The sequence below is a fragment of the Oryza glaberrima genome, chromosome 2 (genome assembly GCF_000147395.1).
Source record: "Oryza glaberrima chromosome 2, OglaRS2, whole genome shotgun sequence".
In the NCBI taxonomy this organism is placed as follows: Eukaryota; Viridiplantae; Streptophyta; class Magnoliopsida; order Poales; family Poaceae; genus Oryza; species Oryza glaberrima.
The window spans coordinates 12,306,911-12,328,410 of NC_068327.1; the positions used below are offsets into that span (position 1 = coordinate 12,306,911).

The 21,500-nt window shown below is 37.8% G+C and overlaps 1 protein-coding gene across 3 annotated transcripts; it reads right to left on the reverse strand.

Annotated features, from left to right (window-relative positions):
- Positions 1-825: 825 nt before the first annotated feature.
- LOC127763243 (ABC transporter G family member 40) lies at positions 826-18,241 on the reverse strand. 3 transcript variants are annotated; one of them, XR_008015686.1, is made up of 21 exons: positions 17,796-18,241; positions 17,183-17,303; positions 13,623-13,705; positions 7,458-7,542; positions 7,071-7,361; positions 6,904-6,994; positions 5,926-6,826; positions 5,665-5,825; positions 5,437-5,540; positions 5,158-5,323; positions 4,952-5,071; positions 4,687-4,796; positions 4,167-4,499; positions 3,774-4,064; positions 3,544-3,627; positions 3,253-3,386; positions 2,880-3,107; positions 2,623-2,794; positions 1,822-2,076; positions 1,339-1,726; positions 826-1,230 (listed from the first exon to the last, which is right to left on the reverse strand). XR_008015686.1 is itself a non-coding variant. In XM_052287887.1 (20 exons), the coding sequence occupies exons 1-20, from the start codon at positions 18,194-18,196 to the stop codon at positions 1,457-1,459; spliced, it is 4,398 nt and encodes a 1,465-aa protein (XP_052143847.1). In that variant the 5' UTR covers positions 18,197-18,241; the 3' UTR covers positions 1,322-1,456. The 3 variants fall into 3 exon arrangements, 2 of the variants coding, with proteins under 2 accessions (XP_052143847.1, XP_052143846.1); XM_052287887.1 differs by lacking the exon at positions 826-1,230 and having other exon boundaries at positions 1,322-1,726; positions 4,687-4,793; XM_052287886.1 differs by lacking the exon at positions 826-1,230 and having other exon boundaries at positions 1,322-1,726.
- Between the last annotated feature and the right edge of the window lie 3,259 nt (positions 18,242-21,500).

Consider the following 21,500-nt stretch of genomic DNA (forward strand, 5'->3'; position numbering starts at 1 on the left):
AAGCCAAGGGGACCTCCACAACACCACCCTGGCGAATCCACTTGTCCCTTGGCATCAAGGCTTCCTTGGCCTAGTTAGTTACTCAGCCAGGGGTGTCCCACTTCACCTATGCGGTCGCACTTGTTATATGCTTAGATGTAATCCCAAAGGAATCGGTCCTTAAAAGCGTGACCACTTACCCCTACTTGGACTATGGTTTTAATAATCATATTATGATCGTGAATATAATGGCCCATTGTTTAAACCGCTGCCTTCCTAGTGGTATCCGTGCATTTGCATATTTATCTATGATCGTAACAAACACCAACAATATTAGCTTGTCGTTTTGTGTACCTTGGCTTGATTCATGGGAAGGGATTTAAATTTTAATACATAAAATAGTTTGAAAATTGGCTAATTTTTGGGCGTAACAATTTTCTCTAAAGATGTGTTTTACGTTACACTTTCCTAACCTTACATCTTCGTTTTCCACGCACATGCTTCCCGAAGGGCTAGACAGTGTTTTTTTTTTAAAAAATATGTACGAAAGTTGCTTAAAAAAATCATATTAATCTAGTTTCCAAAATATTTTAGCTAATAATTAATTAGTTATGTGCTAATCTGCCACTCTATTATGCGTGATAGGGGTTCCAAACCTTCACAAAGGAACACAACCTAAATTGTGATACTAACTGTATTAAAGTTTGTAACTAGACATGCAGAAACTGTACTCTCTACACTGAATGACCTATTGCAATCAAACAAACCTACAATTTATCCGATAAACCTATACAATTCATCCTTAGTATTGTAGTTAATATTAATTTACTGCATTGAAGTTGAGACAATCAGATCGAATTAGGAGAGCCATTAGATCAAATCGCAATGGCTTGATGTGCATCCCTGTCTATTCTTCTATCCAACTCTACATCCAAATTGTCACATTTGTTCGCTTCCACGACCATCAAAGCTACGAGAGTAATGCTTTTAATTTGGTAAAATTAATTACTATGTGGTGACTGTTACCATTCCCATTATCTAGTTTATATGTATGAGAAAGGTGCAGTGATGTAGTTATATCATGAGATTGGGCTATAAGCTAACAGTGTGGCTGGTCATTTGTGCAGATGAGATGAAAGGGCAACTTCATCTGAACGTAGACATTGTCTTCTCTAACATGCCTACGGTGAATTTGCCATCAAAACTGGATCATATTTCCTCAAAGCAGATCCTTCCATGAAGCAGGTGGTCCTAGTTCACCAAATAATTACAAAATGTGATGCATATTTTTGTGCTGATCAATAAAACAACAAAATTTAGATATCAAAATCTGCAACAATGTAATGATGGTATGCTTACTATATTAAATGTTTGTGAAGCAACTTGTACAACCCATTGGTAGCATATAGTACATCCGTAGCTCTAGGAGGCTTTGATGGAAAAAAGACCATATCTGTCTGTGCTATGCCATTGCTTTCTAACGTTTCTGAAAGTTGAGAAATTTTATGGAATAGCCAAAGATGAGAACAAAGGCGGCCATAAAGCCAAAATGGGCAAGTATAACATATCCTAGGAAGTCATGTCGGACGCCAACATTATCTTCCAAAATTTGGCTCATTGCTACATGGATCCCACCAGGAACTGAAACCGATCCACCGTTCCCTCCAAACTGTGATGCAATGACACCATATATTGTCCAGGATACTGGGTTTGCCCAATAGTACCACCTCCACCAAATTGGTATTGCCTGTAATACATACACCAAGTTGATGAAGGAACCTAGATACACTAAATAGTAAATAAGTAAAATAACAACGAAAAAGAAAACTTTGCTTGCTTTACCTTCCTAAAAATAAGGAACCCAGCAAACAAGTTCCAAAGAGGGAGTGCAAAGGTTATGAGAATGTTCGCAAGCAGTGCAGATGGGGTGCATGCCACCAACATCATTCCGAAAAATGTGAAGTAGTTGAAGCTTGAAACAATGAAGAATAGAAAATAAAAGAATTTGCTAGCTTTCCAATCATATCCGATCATTGCATAGATGATGACTGTGTACAAAATCCCTTGTATGATATTGTAAATGAACTCCACGCTTGCCTGCGTAGATCAACCATATAAAATCAACCACCACACCAAAAATAATGGTTGATTCTGCTGCAACTCTTTCTTGAGTTTGTGTGATTCACAGCATTTTGCATTCTCTTAAGAGGAAAAAGTAAAACGTTCACAGTCTTGAGAATGGATGGATTTAGTGACAACTTAGAAATGATACAATTGTTTCTCTGCATTCTAAAAGTTAACAACTTTTCCAAGAGAATGTGAAATAGATTGTTGTCCTCAAATTTAAGAGAACTATTGTTTACTAGATTAGAATGGTATGTCATCAACCTAAGATTAAAAAAAGAAACTAGAATAAGTACACAAGTGACTACTCTTTGCTAATACTATTTTAAACTTACGTTTGTGCTCTTATATTTGCAAGCATATCTAGTTCTCTAATCACCTTTTATTTTAATAGTTTTTCAATATCTTGGAGTGCCACAGCATTGATGTCCCTTTTTATTTGGAATGTTTTGAATATAAACAAAATTGTCAGATTTCATTCAAAATGGCTGATAAATATAAACAAGCATGCGATGTTACCTGAGCAAATGCATAGGACAATGGAGAGTACATTCCTGCTGCGCTTTCACGATAGTAAACTGCTCTCTCAATTGATACAACAGGCTGAACTGACATGCAGTTAGTAGCCCCAATGAAGAAGATTGCAGCATAAGTGGCTCCGAGTAAATTGTACAAATCTTGCTGTGAGTCTCTGTGCATTACATATATAAAACACACTTTAGCCCACCGAAGACTATAATATGGTATCAAACTATATTTCCAAGTAGAGAACTTACAACTTTGTTCCTTTTTGCCAAAATACTGTGCCAAAGAAAAGGCCATAGAGAAACGTTGTTAGATAACGCAAGCTATTGTAAGATGGATTCTTCCAATAAGACTTATATTGCTTCCATAAGTTCGCAACACATTGGATATAGAAACTTTGAGAATATTTTGTAGCAAATAAGAGATCTCGATAGCCTGGTGGGGGAATGCTCAACTCCTCAATAAGTTCTTGGTTTTTCCTGGCATATTTAGGAAAGGTGAATTTAGTATGAGTCGTACAAATGACCGCTTCAATTTTTTAGAACTCATAATCATTTTTATGTAAACAAAAACCAATAATACAAAATATTGTCAAACAAAGTTTCAACAATTGAGAATGCTTACCTATAAAGCAGGGAATTGGCATAAATTTCAGCAAAATCTACGTTCATGCGAGCTTCTTCTAGAGTGGAGCTAACTTCTAGCATCCATGTTGCAGGATTATATCCTTCTGTAATACTTGGAACACCTGAAATTGTCTGCACAGCAAATGTATCTTTTGTGATAAATATAAAAATTTGTTGCACCTTAATGGAGTTGAACCATGTCCATGTTTATTGACTTTTCATAGCTAACATATCATACTATTAATCAGAGTGTGTATTCAACTTCAGAAAGAAGCAAAACATAACTGACCTCAAAATATTCAACTAGTTTATGTGAGTGGTCACCAAGTTCACCAGCATAAATAACCCGACCTCCTCTTTTCAAAAGCAAAAGCTGGATTAAATAACCAATTGAAAGTTAATAGCATTTGTGGTACTCAAAAAGCTATGTATGAATAGTTCACATATCCATGCATAAATTGCACAAACTTAACATAGTAGCCAAACATAGAGACAATTGCATGTGTATGTGAGAGAGACCTCATCAAAAGACTCAAAAATATCAATGCTTGGCTGATGGATCGTGCAGACCACAGTACGCCCAGTGTTGACAGTATTTCTCACAGTTCGCATGACAATTGCTGCAGCTCTAGCATCAAGACCAGAAGTAGGCTCATCCATAAAGATGATTGAAGGATTTGCTACCAGCTCCACAGCAATTGTTAATCGCTTTCTTTGTTCAGTTGATAAACCGCTAACTCCAGGGAGACCAACCATAGCATTGCACAATACATCAAGCTCTACAAGGGCCATGACCTCCTCCACAAACATCTAAATTTATTAAAATTGTTTATTTGATCAGAAATAACCATGTTGGGAGTTTTAAATCTGCATATAAATGCATATTAAGTGAAAATGCGGCTTAGAAAAAACCTTTCTTGTATTGCTATCAACATCTGAGGGAAGGCGCAACCAAGCAGAGTAGAGAATGGATTCATATACAGTAACATTTGGTGAATGGATATCAGCTTGTTCACAGTAGCCGCTAATGCGAGCAAACGTTTCTTGTTTCTTGGAGTAACCAGAAAGGGTTATGCTTCCTTCAATTGTTCCACTAGTTTTCCTTCCTGCTAAGACATCCATCAAAGTGGTCTTTCCAGCTCCACTGACACCAACTAATGCAGTTAGAAGACCTGGCCTAAAAGCACCACTAATATCAGAGAGCAGTTGGAGACGACTTTCCATGAGTCCTTGTTGCTTCATTTCCTAAATGACAAAAGATAGCACATGTAACTATATAACTATAACTATAACTATAACTATAACTATATATATATATATATATATATATATATATATATATATATATATATATATATATATACTTATAAATTGTCATACAAGTCAGAATTTATTTCAAACATGAAATATGAAATGGGTAAGGTAGGCTTACTGAGGGCATGTCCACATAATAATTTAGATGGTTGAAACAAAGTGACAATGGCTGGAAAGGTAAGACAAATTGTGACTGAGTTGGCCTATTTCCTTCTCCGTTAGCACCTGCTGAAACAAACATTGATATTTACTATTGTTGGAAGTTTGTTATCAACAACTTGGCATGTTACATCATTATGGGAAAGGTCCAACAAACGTAGTTTGGACTGAAATTTTTTTTCTGCATAATTGTATTATTTTAATATAGATAAAGATGATCTTACTCGTAGGTATCGATGATGTTGTGGTGGATGTTCGGGACCTATGCTCTTCATTTCTTGTTTCCGTGTACAACGCAGTTTCATTGTGTTCATCAATAACTAGTGCGTTTGCACTTCTAATAGCTAGGAGAGCCAATTTTTGAAGTATAAGTGCCCAACTGAATAGATAAACAAAGTAATAAACATGATGAAAAAACAATGGTGCTTACGACTTAAGTATGTAAGTGCCAAGATGTATAAGGTGTTGAACAAAATAATGAATCCTACTAGGGCTCCAATGGATAGCCAAAATCCCCACTCTCCAGTGAACAAGCCTTTTGACTTTAGAATAGCCTCACCTACCGTTTTTGCATCAATGGTTGTGTCATTGTTTGGCTGTAATAAAAAAAAGCTCATACATTAGTTGAATTGTTGCCATATTTCAGGGTTTGTGGTTACCTCACTATGTATTTCATAGATGTAAGGAAAAATTACTGATAAAAACTTACAATGGCCCACCTACTGGCCAGAAATTCGTTGATCGATATTGCATTTTGGCTATACATCATAGGAGATGCCCAATAACACCAGATCCACCATGGTCTAATGTCATCTGGCCACATTGCAATCAAATAGGAGGTTAATATCACTCTTGCAAATTAAATGTAAGTGCAATTATGTGATTTCTCATGACAACTGAAATAAAAACAGATGTAATATGTTAGATGTTTACTTACTTTTACGTATCACAAATCCTCCAAAGACGAAGACAATAAGCAACACAAGCATCCCAAAACTAATTGCTATAACCATTGTTTGCAAGATAGCACCAAGAAATCGAAACAGAGCCATTGCCATTAGGTGAGTAATGAAGAAAGCTAGAAACTGACGAAAGAACCTAAAATTAATCAATAGATAACTTTTGTAAGATTCTGCAATGATTCATAGCACTAAAAGTCAAAATAAATATGTCAGGTATGTCGACGGATTTTTGGTACCTTCCTCCTGCTGGTGCAAATCCCATCACATAGTACGTGATGACAACCCAGACCGTAGCCTCCACAAGAGATACAGGAACCTTTATTAGTATATTTGCAACCCCAAAGGTCCATGGAGGGAAGAATAAAAAATCTCTATGCTTGTAGAACACAGGAAGCTTCTTTACTGTCAAGTTTAGCTCAGAAAGACCATTGAACATGACTGTTATTAAATTGAATGTCAATGCCCCAAGAAATTTAGTGCCATCAGAAAATTGCCCATGGGGCATCTTTGTTCTAAGAAACACGGTCATAGACAAGAAAGCAAGAATGATCAATTGGGTGACCTTGAATATGTAAAGAAAAGAGTTGCGTTTCATCAACAACTTCTCTCTACAAAGCACAGCCTTCAATGACTCCCAGTTGGATAATGCATTTTTCATTGTTGTCAGTGCAGCAGGATGGATTTTTGATTTTTCAAATGGAATATGTTGCTCCTTCATCATTTGTTGGCCAATATAAAATGACTTGAAACGTTCTGCAAACTCTGCGACTGACACATAACGATAAGGCTCCTTGTCAAGGAACCAATATTGTTGCTGGTCTTTCTTGGAAGTGACCTCTTGAAGGAAGTCAGCCACTGCTTTCCTTTGAGGGCATCGAAAGCCAGAAGCTTCAAAAAATTCCAATATATTCTCGCGTGGCCCATGATAGACTATGTATCCTTCTGATAGTAGAACTATGTCGTCAAAGAGATTATATGTCTCTGGCGGTGGTTGGAGGAGAGAGATCATCACAGTTTCATTCATTATATGGACCAAATGCCTAATAAATTTTACAATATGAAATGTGCTAGAGCTATCCAAGCCAGTGGATATCTCATCCATGAGCAAAGCCCTTGCCGGTCCTGTTAACATTTCCCCTACCACCAAGAAAAGTAATAATTGTAAACGATATACATTCTATGACTAATTTTTAATATAACTGTCAAGTTTCTACCTGTTGTCACACGCTTCATTTGTCCACCAGAAATTCCTCTAATCATCTCATCACCAACAATAGTATCAGCGCAAATGTCCAGCCCAAGCACCTAACAATGTTCAATGATTATTTTTTGTTATTCCACCCCTAATAGATTACATGCAAAAACATAACAATAATATCACCTTGAGAATAAGATCTGTTATGATATTAGTCTCTTGTCCTTGCATTGCAGTAGCTTTCATGAAAGCATCGATCTCAGGGTCTGGCTTAATGCCTGCATTGCGTTCCCTTCTAGAGATTTCCGTGAGCATGTCGTATCTTGACCCAATACCTAAGCACCACCTAGAGAAATCTAATGTCTCTCTTACGGTCATCTCTGCATTATGGAGATCATATTGACTAACATAGGCACTTGTCCGCTCTGGATAGAACTCGGAAAATTTATGTCCACAATAGGTGATATTACCAAATACCTAGATTGTGATAGAATGAATAAGCAGGTAGCAGGAATGCATCATAAGCAATATAAAATAGTAATATTCCATGAGATGACTGGATTTGAATAGAACCTTGAGGTTTTTATCAAGTTTCCCAGTGAGCGCTCGCATAAGTGTGCTTTTTCCTGATGATGGAGGTCCAAGAAGGAGAGTCATCCTGAAAATAATACTAGTCAGATTAACCACTTTTTTCTACTTATCATATTATGGCATTAAAATTTCTTACAACTAGGTGATTCCCCGCGCTTTGCTGCGGAAATTACTAAGCAATTCTCAAGAAAATATCTACTTTCTTGTATATACATATATTTCTATTAGTATATGTATGTAAAATTGATTGAATGATGGTTGGAAATAGTAAATATGATATGATATCTTGATTGTATTATTGTCCAATTGAGTACCTGATTAAATATATAGCATTTAGATGGGGTGGTGATTCATGGCGTTGTTTAATTGGTGAGGAAGTGGAGGGGACTTTTATCTAATGGCTAATACTAGAAAGACTTGTCGATCCAACGGTTGAAACTATTTTGATGATGTGGCTAAATGTGGTGCCTGTTTGTGGTCTCACTTATATAGAAAGCATAGATAAGAAGATTGGTTTCTATCTGAAATGTTTCGCAATCTCTTCTATACCCCTGAATTTTGCCTCATCCCCTACATGCCCTTGAGCTTTCATGTTGATCTCCTCTATCCTTATTCCGTTAGTTGACCATGAGTTGACTATTAAATTTTTCTAAAATGACCATATTGCCCATTTCCCATTGCTACAGTTACATGCTATCTACTCTACTTCATAATTCACAATATGAAAAATTGTAACTCATGATAAAATCAAATGGGACATAATTATTTATTTAAAAGAAAATTTAAACTTTTGAACAAATTTATTTTTTTGGACAAAATCCATATAAGAGTTTTAGCTAGAAATTGTGAACCAAAATTATTTATTTGTTGGGTTCAAATTTTGATGAAAACAATGTACGAATATCATGAAATTTAATTTATAATTTATTTAAAAAAATTGATTTATTTTTAAAATTGTTGTCAAATAATTATATTCCCTTTGTTTATTTACAAATAGATTTTTTTCATATAAGAATTGTGTTTTTATCATTAAACTAGCACATAAGTATAAGAGAGGGGTAATATAGTCAATTTCAAAAACATTTAATGGTCAACTCACGGTCAACTAACGGAATGGGCATAGAGAAGATCAAAATAAAAACTCAGGGGTATATAAGGGATGAGGCAAAATTCAGAGGTACATAAGGGATTGGATGAATTCTCAAGGGTACATAGGGGATTTTCTCATATGCTTATTATACTATATAGTGCCCATGGTGGTGGCAGAATGTAGCCACCACCCTGAATCTATAAACAAATATATTGAGGTGGTAAATCGATCTTGCAACTGTAGGTGGACCTAAACTTTTAATTTGTAAATGGGCCACCCTCAACTATGGATAGACCCTCACAACACATTGTAATTACACACAAGTATAATAAAACCTTAAATCTGCACTCCTATTTCCCTGCCATGACAATTCATCCCTTATTCTCCCGTGCACTGCTCCCCTCTCCCCTCCCCTACACACATGCCTCTCACCTCATCCTTCTACCCCACCACCTAATCCCTAGCCACAAAAGAAGGTCCCATCCATGGAGCACACTAATAGTTCTCGAGGATCTAGCTTGTCTATTGTGGTGGTGGCTCCAGAAGATCTTGAACGGCTGCGGTCATCCATCCTTCCAGATCAACTAGCGGAGCTGTCGATAGCAGCCAACAACTATCTTTTATCGAGCAGATTGCATATTTTTCTAGATTTTATTATTGTTATGCACAAAACACATTGGACTAGGTATTAGCACATATTTTTTTACTTTTGACTAGGCATTGTTACTAAAGCTTTCACTTTGTACTATTTGTCCACAAGTAATCCAGTAAATCTTCCCCTCCCCCCATCTCAAGCTCAATCAATGGTTGCATCAGTGTCCTATTCCACCTCAACCACGGTCAATTGAAAGGCAATCCTTGAACCTTTCTACGATGGTGCCTTGGCCTCTTCCTCCTCCCCATCCCCAAATCATGGTTTACTTCAAACCACTCCTTCTTTTTTTTTAGTTTTTTGTGTTACCAAATGTAAATGCTGCAAAATTTAGGTGCTAAATGCCTGTAGACCCCGTATGTAAATTCTATATTTCTAGTTGCAAATACTATAAGCTGAATGGTTTGTGAATGCAATAGTAAGATAAGCATATGTCACTACTTTTGGAAATGATTCACGGTCATGATTTCTTCATGTATGGGTATTTTATTTATTAACAACTATGAGGAAACTAATGATTTTACAACTTCAGGGGAGGTATTTATAGTCACAATGGGAATTCATAGCTCGTGACTATAAATAGGTAGTGGTTTAGGATTTCAGAAGAAATGGGGTGCTGGTACCGCCCTCGGGCTTCAAATAGCGGTACCAATAAACAGGTAGTTGTATTGCCAGAATGCTAGGCATATTAGAACAATTATTAGTCATTATCTTAGGGAAGAAAAATTGGTTATGCTTAGGATTCCCTAGCATGAAAACTAATCAGTTACATTTTTCTGGTATTAACACTAATCACCAGCCCAGAAGAGGAAAGAACAAAAAGGAAAGGACCATGTTGCTGCGAGCAAGTGTTTATATGAAGAAAAGAATGGAAAATTCGTTTAATACCACAAAATATGGACATTTTAGTTTTACTGCAGCGAAATTTGGTAGTACACGTTGATATTCAAATTTTCTTCGATTTCCATTCTCAAATTTTCTTGGGTTTCCATTTCACCACTATTGTTCTTTTCTTCCTGTGCTTAAGGATTTTCATTTATTTTCATTTGGTGAAATACCAAATTTTCCCCTACAGAAATTTGTTCATCCCTAATTTCTCAACATGTGGCCTTTGGAAGAAGAGGCCCAGAAATCACTCACCACATTCCATCTCAACGTCGGATCTTGGATCTCGACCATCAGCTGGTTTGCGAGGTGAGCACCCTTTGTTGTCCAGCTCAACTCTATCAACCCTCTCCACTGGCCATTAATTGGTCCATATCTTCCTCAGCTCCTTAATTGCCTTCACTGAATGTTGACCATGCCATAACAGGTATGGCGTGAACAAGGCAGTTGAAATCAACTGTGCAGAGGTGTCTGGTTAGGCATTGAGTCGAGCATGTGGAACACGACGGTGTGCAGAGGCATTCCAGTGTTGGAAATAGGACACAAGGGATGGATTGGGAAGAAGAGTAGCCTATCAGATGATGTGGATGAGTAGGGATGAGCAGAGGAGCCGAGCAGTACTACGGAGGGGCAGTGTGGACATTGGAGGATCCATACAGTGTTGTGGAGGTGCGGCACATAAGGTTGTTGGCAAGCTTGGTTCCTCGGTCTCCTCCCCCTCTTCGTGGTACTTGGTGGTGCGCTCCTCAACAAGGGATGAGAGGATCAAAGGGACAAATGGAAGGGAGCGAAAAAAAGGAGAATATGCGAGAGCAAAGTTGAGTGAGGTAACGAGAAAAAAAATATGGAAACTAGCTGCCATGGTATTCTAATGAACAGAGAACTAGTTCAGGTGATAATCCAAAATAAATTATCAGTGGTATAAAGGTATGTAAATATGTCTTGGATGAAATTAATTTTTCTATAAAGAAAACAGCATGTCACGGTTGGTAACTTGGTATGGAAGAGCATGAATGGTATGTTGGTTTGATAACAATGATTTGTGGTCATAGTTATAATATAGATGCAACTACTATTGCATAGATGAGTGCAAATTTTAGTATATTGTACACGCAACCATAGGCAACAGGGAGGATAGCGGTTGGACTACTGAGCCCCCGTTACTACTACATTGTCTCCTTTGGTGACCTGGGAGGTGATTTGCTCACGTCCCTCTTGCCCTCCATCGCCAACCCATCACAACTGCCATCGGTAGCCTTAGGATCACCTCCCCTATTCCTTCTCCCCCTTCGTTTTGCTTTCCCCATTTTCCTGCTATGCCCTTTCCATTTCTTTCATATCTAGCCTTTTCCCAACAGAGCTAGATTTCCTAGGTTGATTCCATAGCAAGGTGGTGGTGGGATCACCCTTGCCCTTGTTTGCAGCCGTTCTTAGCTAACTCCACATGTTGGGTGTAACGTGCGAGTGGCATCCCACGCGGTGTAGTGGCACACAAATGCACGTCGGCAAACGATCAGATAGTTGTGTAGAACAACAGCTAGTAAGTGGAGTTGTGGCCATCTGCACGTGTGACCTAATGCGGCTTTGACCAAGCAACATGGTGCCCATGGTGGACCTGAGGTCACCTGTTGGAGTTGGAGCTTGCTTCGGTTGCCACATGGCCTGAGTGAGCTAGGGAAATGCTAGGTGTGTTAGAGGAGGAGCAGTAGTCATCCATTGTAGCGCGGAGGAGGTGGTGTTGGTAGAGGCTTGCGTGGAGGTTGCATCCAAAGAAGCAAATGCCAATGCCGCTTAGACCCTAACAGTAGTGGCAACTCATCTCCATGTCAAATCTGTCTCCAAATTAAGTTCGAGGGGAGCTTTGTGGCATCCTAGCAGATCTATTGGAGGTTTTTTGCAATTATTTCATGCCTTTTCCAACATGGAGTTGTGAAGGATTGGTGTGAGAAAGCATCATTCTCCATCTTGAAGGCGTTTTCGTGGGTGTCCTATCTCCTCCACTATCAAAGGCCCTCTAGTTGAAAACCTAGATATAGTTTATCAAATCGAGTTGTGATGTCAATATTGTCGACAACTCTTCCTTAGAGGCATTTCTTTGGTGATCCTAACCACATACATCATACTTGGGTATTTGTCGAGTTGCTAGCGATGTCAATTATATTGGGAGCAACGATGAAACCTCTCCCCCATCTGATGGACCACGGGATTGGCTTTCATGGTTTGTTGGGCTTCTTTTGTCCTGCCTCAACCCTATCATAATGAAGTTGGTGGTCATGTAGTCAGAGTTGTGGCATCGCCGGAGCGTGACATGTTGCAACGATGGCATAGGTCCACTGGAGTTGGGAATGTGGGTTGGGTTCCATGGCATGCTTTGTTTCCTAGTTCTTCTTAGTGAAGTCAGAGTTGTCTGATCATGGGTACGATGTTGAGATGATGATGGCAGTTCGTTGGTGTCTGTATGCAAGAGTATTATTGCCCTTTAACATTGCTACCCATGTTTTCATGCTTGGATTAGCTTGTTAATGAGTTGGTTGTGTCCATGGTTTTAGTTTGGTTTCCCTTGAATAAATATTATGTTTGGCCTCGTTTCACCCTAAAATGAGTCACCTTCTTGATATATCACTGACGGTTTTGCTATGATCTTTAATGAAAGAGTAAAGTGCATTGGCGGTCCTTAAACTTGTAGGGTTGTGTCATATAGATCCCTAAACTCTCAAAATGCATATTCAGGTCCCAGAACATGTCAAAGTGTATCATCTAAGTCCCAAATTGACACATCCCCTGTAGGATCCTACATAGCGCTGATGTAGCAATGCCACATGGACGTGACGTGTCCTTTTCTTTTTTTCTTCTTTTCTTTTTATTTTTCATTTTCTTCTCATTCTTCTTTTTTTTTCCTTTCTTCAACACGGATCATAGAGAAAGGAGAAGAAATGGGAAAAAAGAGAAGAAAAATAGAAAAAGGAAAAAAATTAAATGGGTCCCATTTGTCAGTCAAAATAATGCCACGTCATGTCCATGTGGCATGCCACATCAACGCCATGTAGGATCCTGAAGGGGTTGTGGCGATTTGGTACCTAGATGACACACTATGACAAGTTCTATGACTTGGATATGCATTTTGAGAGTATAGGGACCTAAATGACACACCCTACAAGTTTAAGGACCGCCCGTACACTTTACTCGTAATGAAAACATATTCTACACCTAGCCATTTAACCATTGGTCCACAACTTCTTTAGGGTTGTGTAAGCTCTACCTATGGTGTACTAGTATTTTAGAGAAAGTATGGTAAAATTTTAGTTCGCATCTTATTTGTTAACTTTAGTAAAAGTAATTTTGCTATCTATACATATAAATTATAAGACGGTGACTGCACACCCTGATCTACTACTGCTCGATAAATGTGTTAGCTAGGTCAAATGACTTTGGGTATCAAATGTTGTATACTCCTTGTATTCTCATGGTATGTGAAATTTGATTATTGTTTTGAACAACATTTATTTCCTTGAGTCTATACCTGGATGACTTGAGGATGCCATTGACTTGCTTTAGTATATTGATGGTCTTCTTGTTTGAAGAACCAAATTGTCCAATAAGCCCCTGCCATTTAATAAAAACAACTTCACATTCTATTAATCACGAACATATAAATAACAAATAAGCCCATATTATACCCCTCAACTATCAGGCTTAACTTAGAAAAAGGGAAACATTCCATATTTAGTCCCTGATGTATATATGGTCTTGATTCGATTTTGGTCTCTCGACTATGAAATCAATCTTTAAGTAAAAAGTGAAAAATAGGAAACCAATCACTATTGGTCTCTGAACTCTTCAAAGTGTTCATGATTCGTCCTTAGGCCTAAACCAGGGTGGTTTATAATGATGTGGTGCCACAAGTAATTCTACTTAGCAATTCAAAAATATATGTATAGGATATGAAAGAAAAAGGAGGAAACTGAGCTAGACATGTACACATTGTAGTATTTTCTTCTCTTTTTTTTGTTTGTTTTGTTCTTGTTTATTATTTATATTGAAGTCATCACTATTTGTCCATGTGGAGTTGTGGACTCTATGTAGGCATCACATCATTGAAAAAATACTATGGACCTAGGGGGCTTTGAGATTTGAGGAACTGTAATGAATGTTTCCATAGATAATGGACCATATCTTGCTAAGTATAGGTGGTACATAAGTAAAACATCAAAATTTTGATTTTAAAATTGTGAACTAATATTAAAACTAGATTGTATTGCACTTAGAGGGGTATTTTGGCCGGTTTTGATAGTAGAGGGGGTGTAAACTTTTATGTTTCATAGTTAATTGGTGTTTTTTTTACACAAACTCAATAATTTACGGGTGTAGTATATATAGATTTATACCTATAACTAAATAGCACTAATTTCTTATGTTACTTATTTATTTTAAAGAGTAACTATAAGTTAGAGGTGGTTAGCAATGGCAGGACATGAATAGGAGTGTGACTTTTTTTTCTCTTAGGCTAGGTGATACGCATCTTATATACTTATATAGTTCATCCCCACTTAGTTAATGTTATTTCTCTTTACTCTCATTAAGTCACATCAAATCAATTATTTCTAGCCTTTGGATGATACATCTATGGTTCAAATTTTCTCTTCTTCTCCTCTTATAAAACCATGCAATCTTAATTATTTTTTAGGCTTAAAATAATATCAATTTGTTTTAGTTTTGATAATCATATTACATATTTTTTTTACATATTATGTAACTTAATTTTCCGCAGCAACGCGGCGGGGTATTTATTTAGTTTATTTAGAGACTATGACGTTACGGTTAAGACAATAAATACTCTAACCATTTATCTATAAAAATATACATTTTATTACTAGTCTTTCTTTTTTCCCCTCTCATACATCAAAGTTTCCATTTACAAAGGCTAATAATAGTTATTGAGCCATTGGTAACCGTAGTAATGATGTTTATCTATCCTCTCTTCTCCCTCCTGTATATCAGTAAATATTCCTAATAAACAAGGCTAAGAACCCATTACTAATGTCCACACTGTACATGCACAACCCATCCCAATGAATTTCATTTAGAAAATTCAATCCCTATGCATCAATCTATCTATTATATTATTAAATCAGCCTTAAAAAGAGACATCATGTTCGCTATGGAGGCTAGAAATTCCTACATTAATCAAAGAAAAGAAGAAATATCTAAACCATTAGATTTTAATGCATTAGATTAAAGGGTGTAGATTTATCAGAAAAAAAGTTCTCCAAGTATGAAACAAACTCTACTTAATACAAATAGGAGAGTCAGTCTTATCTCTCACGTTACGTCACGCGCAGGCATGCATGTTTGAGTACTGATTGTATTTGGGCTAGGATATTGTCCGAATGGGGGAAAGGGAAAAAAATGGATACCACATGGATTCCAAATAGGAAAAATAAAATCAAACGGACAGCTTTGATATACAGATCTGGAATCGGATTTTGAAGTGAAAAAATATCAAGAACGATCCCGAGATCAGGCCATCGCTAAGTTAAGTAGCATGGTCACGGTGGTTAGCGAGACTTCTAAAAGTAAAAAAAGTAAACCCAATGCTAATCATGTTTGATTTTTAAAATGTCAAAGAAAATAAAGAGGGGAAGCAGCTGGTAGGCCGTTTAGGAAAAATAAACACCAATGATAGTCATGTTCAGTTTTTAAAATCTTAATGAAAATAAAAAGGAGATGCAGCGGACGGCTCTAGAGGAGTACAGTGGCGAAGCTGCTAACGGTTTAATGAAACTTTTAAAAAGTAAAAAAATGAACCCAATCGATAATTATGTTTGATTTTTAAAATCCCAATCACAATAAAGAGGGGAGACAGCGGGTGGGCAGTAGATAAGTATAATAGCGAAACCACTGACGGTTTGGCGGGATTTCTAGAAAGTAAAAAAATAAACCCAAACGGTAATTATGATTGATTTTTAAAATCCCATTGACAATGAATAGAGGAGACAGTGAATGGACCCTAGAGGAGTATAGTGGCAGTATATTTGGTAGCACTTTTAAAAATTATAAAAACAAAACCCAACAAGAGAATGAACTCTAAAAACTACGATGTCCAATTTTTAAAGGTTCCAAGGACTATGGATAGAAATGGTGGTAGATCAAAAAAGCAAATAAAGGTGTGACAAAGAAGCAAGGGGTAACGACTGGCATGACTTTTAAAAATATAAAATTAAAAACACGGTGATGATAAGGTTTGATGTTTCAAAGTCCTAAGACTACAAGACAACTATTAAACAAAATTTAAGTAAAACTATATGTAAGAAATAGATAATTTTATTTAGGTGCTAGCCGCGTAATTGCGCGGGCCACTAGCTAGTTCTTTATCAAAGGACCATGCAACTCTCTCGTCTAAAGGCTTAGTTCAGTAGCTCGTTTAGCTTTTGCAACTCATTTATCTATAGCACCCGTTCTAAACCAAAAAATCTTTTTATATATAAGTTTATTTTTTTTAAAAAATAAATAAACCAATTTTTAAATTTATTATAATTAATACTCAATTAATTATATTTTAGAGACTAGCCTTATTTTGCATAGCACAAACATTCCAAACAAAAAACCCACGTTTGAACGGACCAAATAGTTTGTAATCAAGAACCATTTAAAATCTTTATGAACCATTGGAAATGAACTAGTTCTATAATATATCTCTAACCATTACAGGCTAAGAAACATTAGTGGCTTCGGTTAAATGTTATGGCCTAGTTCTATAATTTGACTTCGTTTGATTCTATATATAATATACTATCGTATTTTGCATAACTTCTATGTTTTACCATCGTCCTACTTCTACGATCTACCATCGATATCGCTCACTGTCTAGATTTGCTATATTGAGGAATGATATTAATTATAAAATACACTTAAAATTTTTGCGTTCTATCATTAGATGTTAATGGATCAATTTATTCATTAACTGTTGGTGATATTTTCTCTCTATAAAATAGATCAGAGCAAATATATATAATACTTCCTGTCTATGTATATTGACGTTATTTTAGGACTGAGTTGGGACTGATCTAAGGTAGTACGTGCCTGGAGAAAGTTGATGGCAGAGTTGGAAAGGGTGGGTAGGGCGCGGCTGGCGACGAAGGCGTCTGCCTGGACGGAGAGCTCCTCGTACCGAATTTCGATCTTCGGAAGTTCGATGCCAACCCTGCGTGTATGCAGCAGCAGGACCATGTAAATAAACGCGAGAAATTGAACAAAGAAAATAAAGACTTAATTGGGTTTAATTGGACTCAAACTTTTGGCGAGACATAAAACAAAGAGAACCATTATAGAATGATTAAGTAAGTACTATTGTTAACTATAAACTTAAAAAGTAAATTTATTTAAATTTTAAAAGAAACATCTTTATAGAACTTTCTTTTCAAGCATATATCGTTTAGCTGTTTGAGAAAAATGTGTTAACCGAAAACGAGGTAGTAGTTGAGCTGAAAAGCTAAGTAGAAGACAGCGTGACATGTGGTACAACGACATCCGCAGGGGCAGAATCAGGCATGGGGCAGCTAGGGCTTGAGCCACATGCCTAGCTCCATAATCCCATTATAATCTTGAAAAATGCTAATTTATGAAAATATTTGAAATCTCATTAGCTCAGCTCTAGACGTGGAAATTTTCTGGCTCCGCCACTAGACGTACGTACATGTCTATGCGGTCCCTTAGCCGGCGCAGGAACCGCTCGCTGTCGTCCTGCAAGAGGCGTTCCACGAGGGCGCGGGCGGCGTCGCCGGTGGCAAGCCTCCCGATGTCGACGAGCTCCACCGCCTTGCCGGTGCCCGCGTCGTCGTCGTCCTTGTGGTCGTCATCACCATCACGCAGGAGCGCGCTGCGGACGACGCCGCGTCGCATCCGGTCGTAGGTGGGCAGCTTCTCGAGCGCCGCCCACCGCAGGTCCTCCTCCTCGTCGTGGCCCCTCATCGACTGCGCACGCCGGAACGGGTCCTCCGCCTCCACCTGCCGGAACGACTGCGAGATGGCGGAACCCCAGCTCGGGCTCCGTCCGCTCGCGGACGCCACCAGCGCCGCATGGTGGCGATGGCTCATCTCGCTGGCTTTCTTGGTCGATCGGTTGATTACTCAGTTGGCATGCAGCAACTTAACTCAAGCATACGCTAAGCTATATGTGTATATATACGCCTAGATGCCAGCCTCCCACGGGCACCCGCTCTATGGTTCTGTTTTTTTCTCCAATAAAAGTTGGATGAAGATTAAGATTTCGTGGCACGCTTTTCAAACTGCTAAACGGTATATTTCATGAAAAACTTTCTATATGAAAGTTGCTCTAAAGTATTATTTTAATCTAATTTTTAAGTTTATAATAATTAAAACTTAATCAATCATTCGTTAATACCATCTCGTTTTGTGTAAAAAACTTACTCCTTATCTCTTTCATCTACAGGAGAAAAGAAGTACGAACTATACGTGAGTGATTAGCAGCTGCTAATAATTTCCCCCGCAGCCAATGCTTGGCTGCTATCTGACCAGCTGTCCATCGTCGTAGCATTGTTATATACAGTACATTATATAGGAGTACGTTGATATGTGCGATAATCCCTTATATGCCACTGAAAATTGGTCGGATCCCTTATATGCCATTAAAAATTGGTTCTCCTCTTATATGCCATTGGTCTAAATTTGCGCACCTTCTCATGTCACTACCGTCAGTTGACCGTGTGTTGACCGTTAACTCTCAAGTAAAAAAGACATATTTGCCTGTCTGAGTTGTTAGGCATGCCCTATACTCAGAAGGGTAAATACGACTTTTTTCCTTTAAAATTAACGGTGAACACACGGTCAACTGACGGAGAGTGGCATGAGAGGTTGCGCAAATTTAGATCAATGGCATATAAGAAAAAAGCTAATTTTCAGTGGTATATAAGGGATCAAACCAATTTTTAGTGGCATATAAGGGATTCTCTCTTGATATGCACAGAGACACCCCAAGTGCCATGCGGTACAGCCGTGCAGGGCCACCGTTTCGAATGCGTGAAGGGGACCGGAATTCCAAAATTCCGGATGAAAATTTGAAGAAATTTTGCTAAATTTAATTAAAAAAGATTCCGCTAATATTTTTTTAAAATAAAATTTTCGATCGAGAAGTACCTCTTACACAGGTACCCACTGGTAAACACAAAATTTTGGAAATTCTGATACGGTGTGTAGTACTGTAGTGTACTCTCTCCTCTTGCTAGATCAACCGGTTATGCAAAACAAAGCAACACGTGCGTGTACTACATAAGTATATGGACCAGTATGCTTGGCACGGTTGTGGGCGGTGGCACAGTACGAGGTACACACCGTTTTTTTCTTGGTAACATTAAATGGATTGCGTACATGTATATATCAGATAGATTGTAATATTTAATTTGGGATCGGCCTACGATATATCATGTACTACTACTACATAAAATAATTATATAATAGGATAATTATATATAATTATTTATATATAGTACGTGTTATATTTTTCCTTCGTCCTAAAAAAACTCAACTTTTATAGTTTAAATTTTGTCCCACCAAAAACTAACTTCTACCATCCTACCTACTCTCAGCAGAAGTTTTATCCCTTCAATACCCTTTACCTATCTAGGGGTGAAAACGGTACGAAAACTGACGGAAATCATCTTTATCGTTTTTATTTTCATATTTTTTTTCGGAATCAAAATCGAAATCGGAAACCCCGGATACGAAAACGGAATCGAATATTATCGCAACCGAAAACGGAGCAAAAACGAACTGGCGCGAATACGGTAACAAAAATTTATCGGAATAAAAATAACCCCTCTAACTGATAAATCCAATTTTCAAGTCTCAACGGGCAACAATTCATCGTAAAACACAATCATATAAGTCCAATTATTAAGTATCAACAGTACATCACAAAACACAATCTATAGAATAAATTAGTAATGTGTTGATAAATCCCAATGTATGAAAAAAATATTATTATGTAATTTTAGATTTTCATAACAAATATTATTTAAAAAATAATAGCCAAACACCATGGTATAAACTATTTAGTGCTTAAAAAAACAATCCAGGGTATTTCTAGAAATTCCGAGAAAAAATTCCGGAAAGTTTTCGACGGATTGCGAGTTCCGACGGAAACTGCCCTTATCATTTTTGATTCCGTGTCCGAGAAAGTATTTCCGAATCCGTTTCCGTTTCTGAAAAATTCCGAAAAAATTCTGACCGACAGATTCCGTTTCCGAAAATAGGTCCGGAATACGGAAAGTTTTCGTACCGTTTTCACCCCTACCTATTACTCTTACTATGTTTTTTATTTATTAAGGGCATTTTAGTCATTATCACTCGCCACTAATTTCATCTTGAGATGCTAGGATTGGATTTTTTTTGGACGGAGGGAGTACTTGGTCTAAAAAAAATACTAACATTGGGTGCGTTATAGTTTGTCTGTGTGTGTCAATTAATATATATATATATATATATATATATATATATATATATATATATATATATATAATAAAACTGGTGTCTATGAGGTTGTTGCGTTATAAAGTGCTACACATACACACAAATATATGTGTCAGTTTTCTTAACCGTCCGAGACGGGGGACCACATATTTTTCTTAGTGAGTGTAGGAGTTGAGCCTATCACTTCGTTATCTTGATCCTATCCTCTCCCCCTCTCACGTTCTCACCTATTCCTGTCCCCCCCACCCCCCCCCCCCGCGCACGCACTACCCTTCACTCCTCAAAGCTGTGCCTCTCGCCACCTCCTCCTCCTCCTTCCACTTCATCCCACACTATGCGTGAATGGTGTGAGGACGCTAGCCATCACGCTTGCCTGGGATAGCCTCTGGGCCACAGCCCACATCCTCGCACTCCTCGGTTTCTCCCTCTCATGCACCTACACCCGTTGGGATGGCGATGGCTGCCCCTCCTTCTCTCCAGTCGGGGGCGACCGGATTAATCGCCGCGCGCATGGGGGCGGCCGAATCTGCCACAGCGCACGGGGCATGCCACTCGACGACTACAATAGTAGTGGCAGCAGCGACCTCCTCTCTTTGTGTGATCAAGAGCTGCTCGATGCCTCGGCTCGAATTATTTTTTATTCATGGAACCTCAAAGGTGTTGGTTCCAAAACTGGAACCTTTGATTCCTCCTTGTTAGTGGAACCTTTGATTCCTCCTTGTTAGTGGAACCTACTAAGGTTTCTGTAGTAGTGGTAGGATTAGAATGTTTCAATTGACATCAGCAAAATATACGTTATGAAATAAATAATTTAGTCGTCAAAACATTCAGAAAAAAACTTTGAAACACAATAAAAATATAGTTCTAAAATTTTGCCCTAACACGTGAAATATAAATTTTAATAGTTAAAGCA

Bases quoted from the DNA above. Each gene is read 5' to 3' on its own strand.
- LOC127763243 (XM_052287886.1), bottom strand. From the start codon at position 18,196: ATGAGCCATCGCCACCATGCGGCGCTGGTGGCGTCCGCGAGCGGACGG. The intron at 4,500-4,686 runs GTAAGCCTACCT...TTTGTCATTTAG, and splicing joins ATTATGTGGACATGCCCTCA to GAAATGAAGCAACAAGGACT. The intron at 2,077-2,622 runs GTAACATCGCAT...TGATCTACGCAG, and splicing joins TGTCCTATGCATTTGCTCAG to GCAAGCGTGGAGTTCATTTA.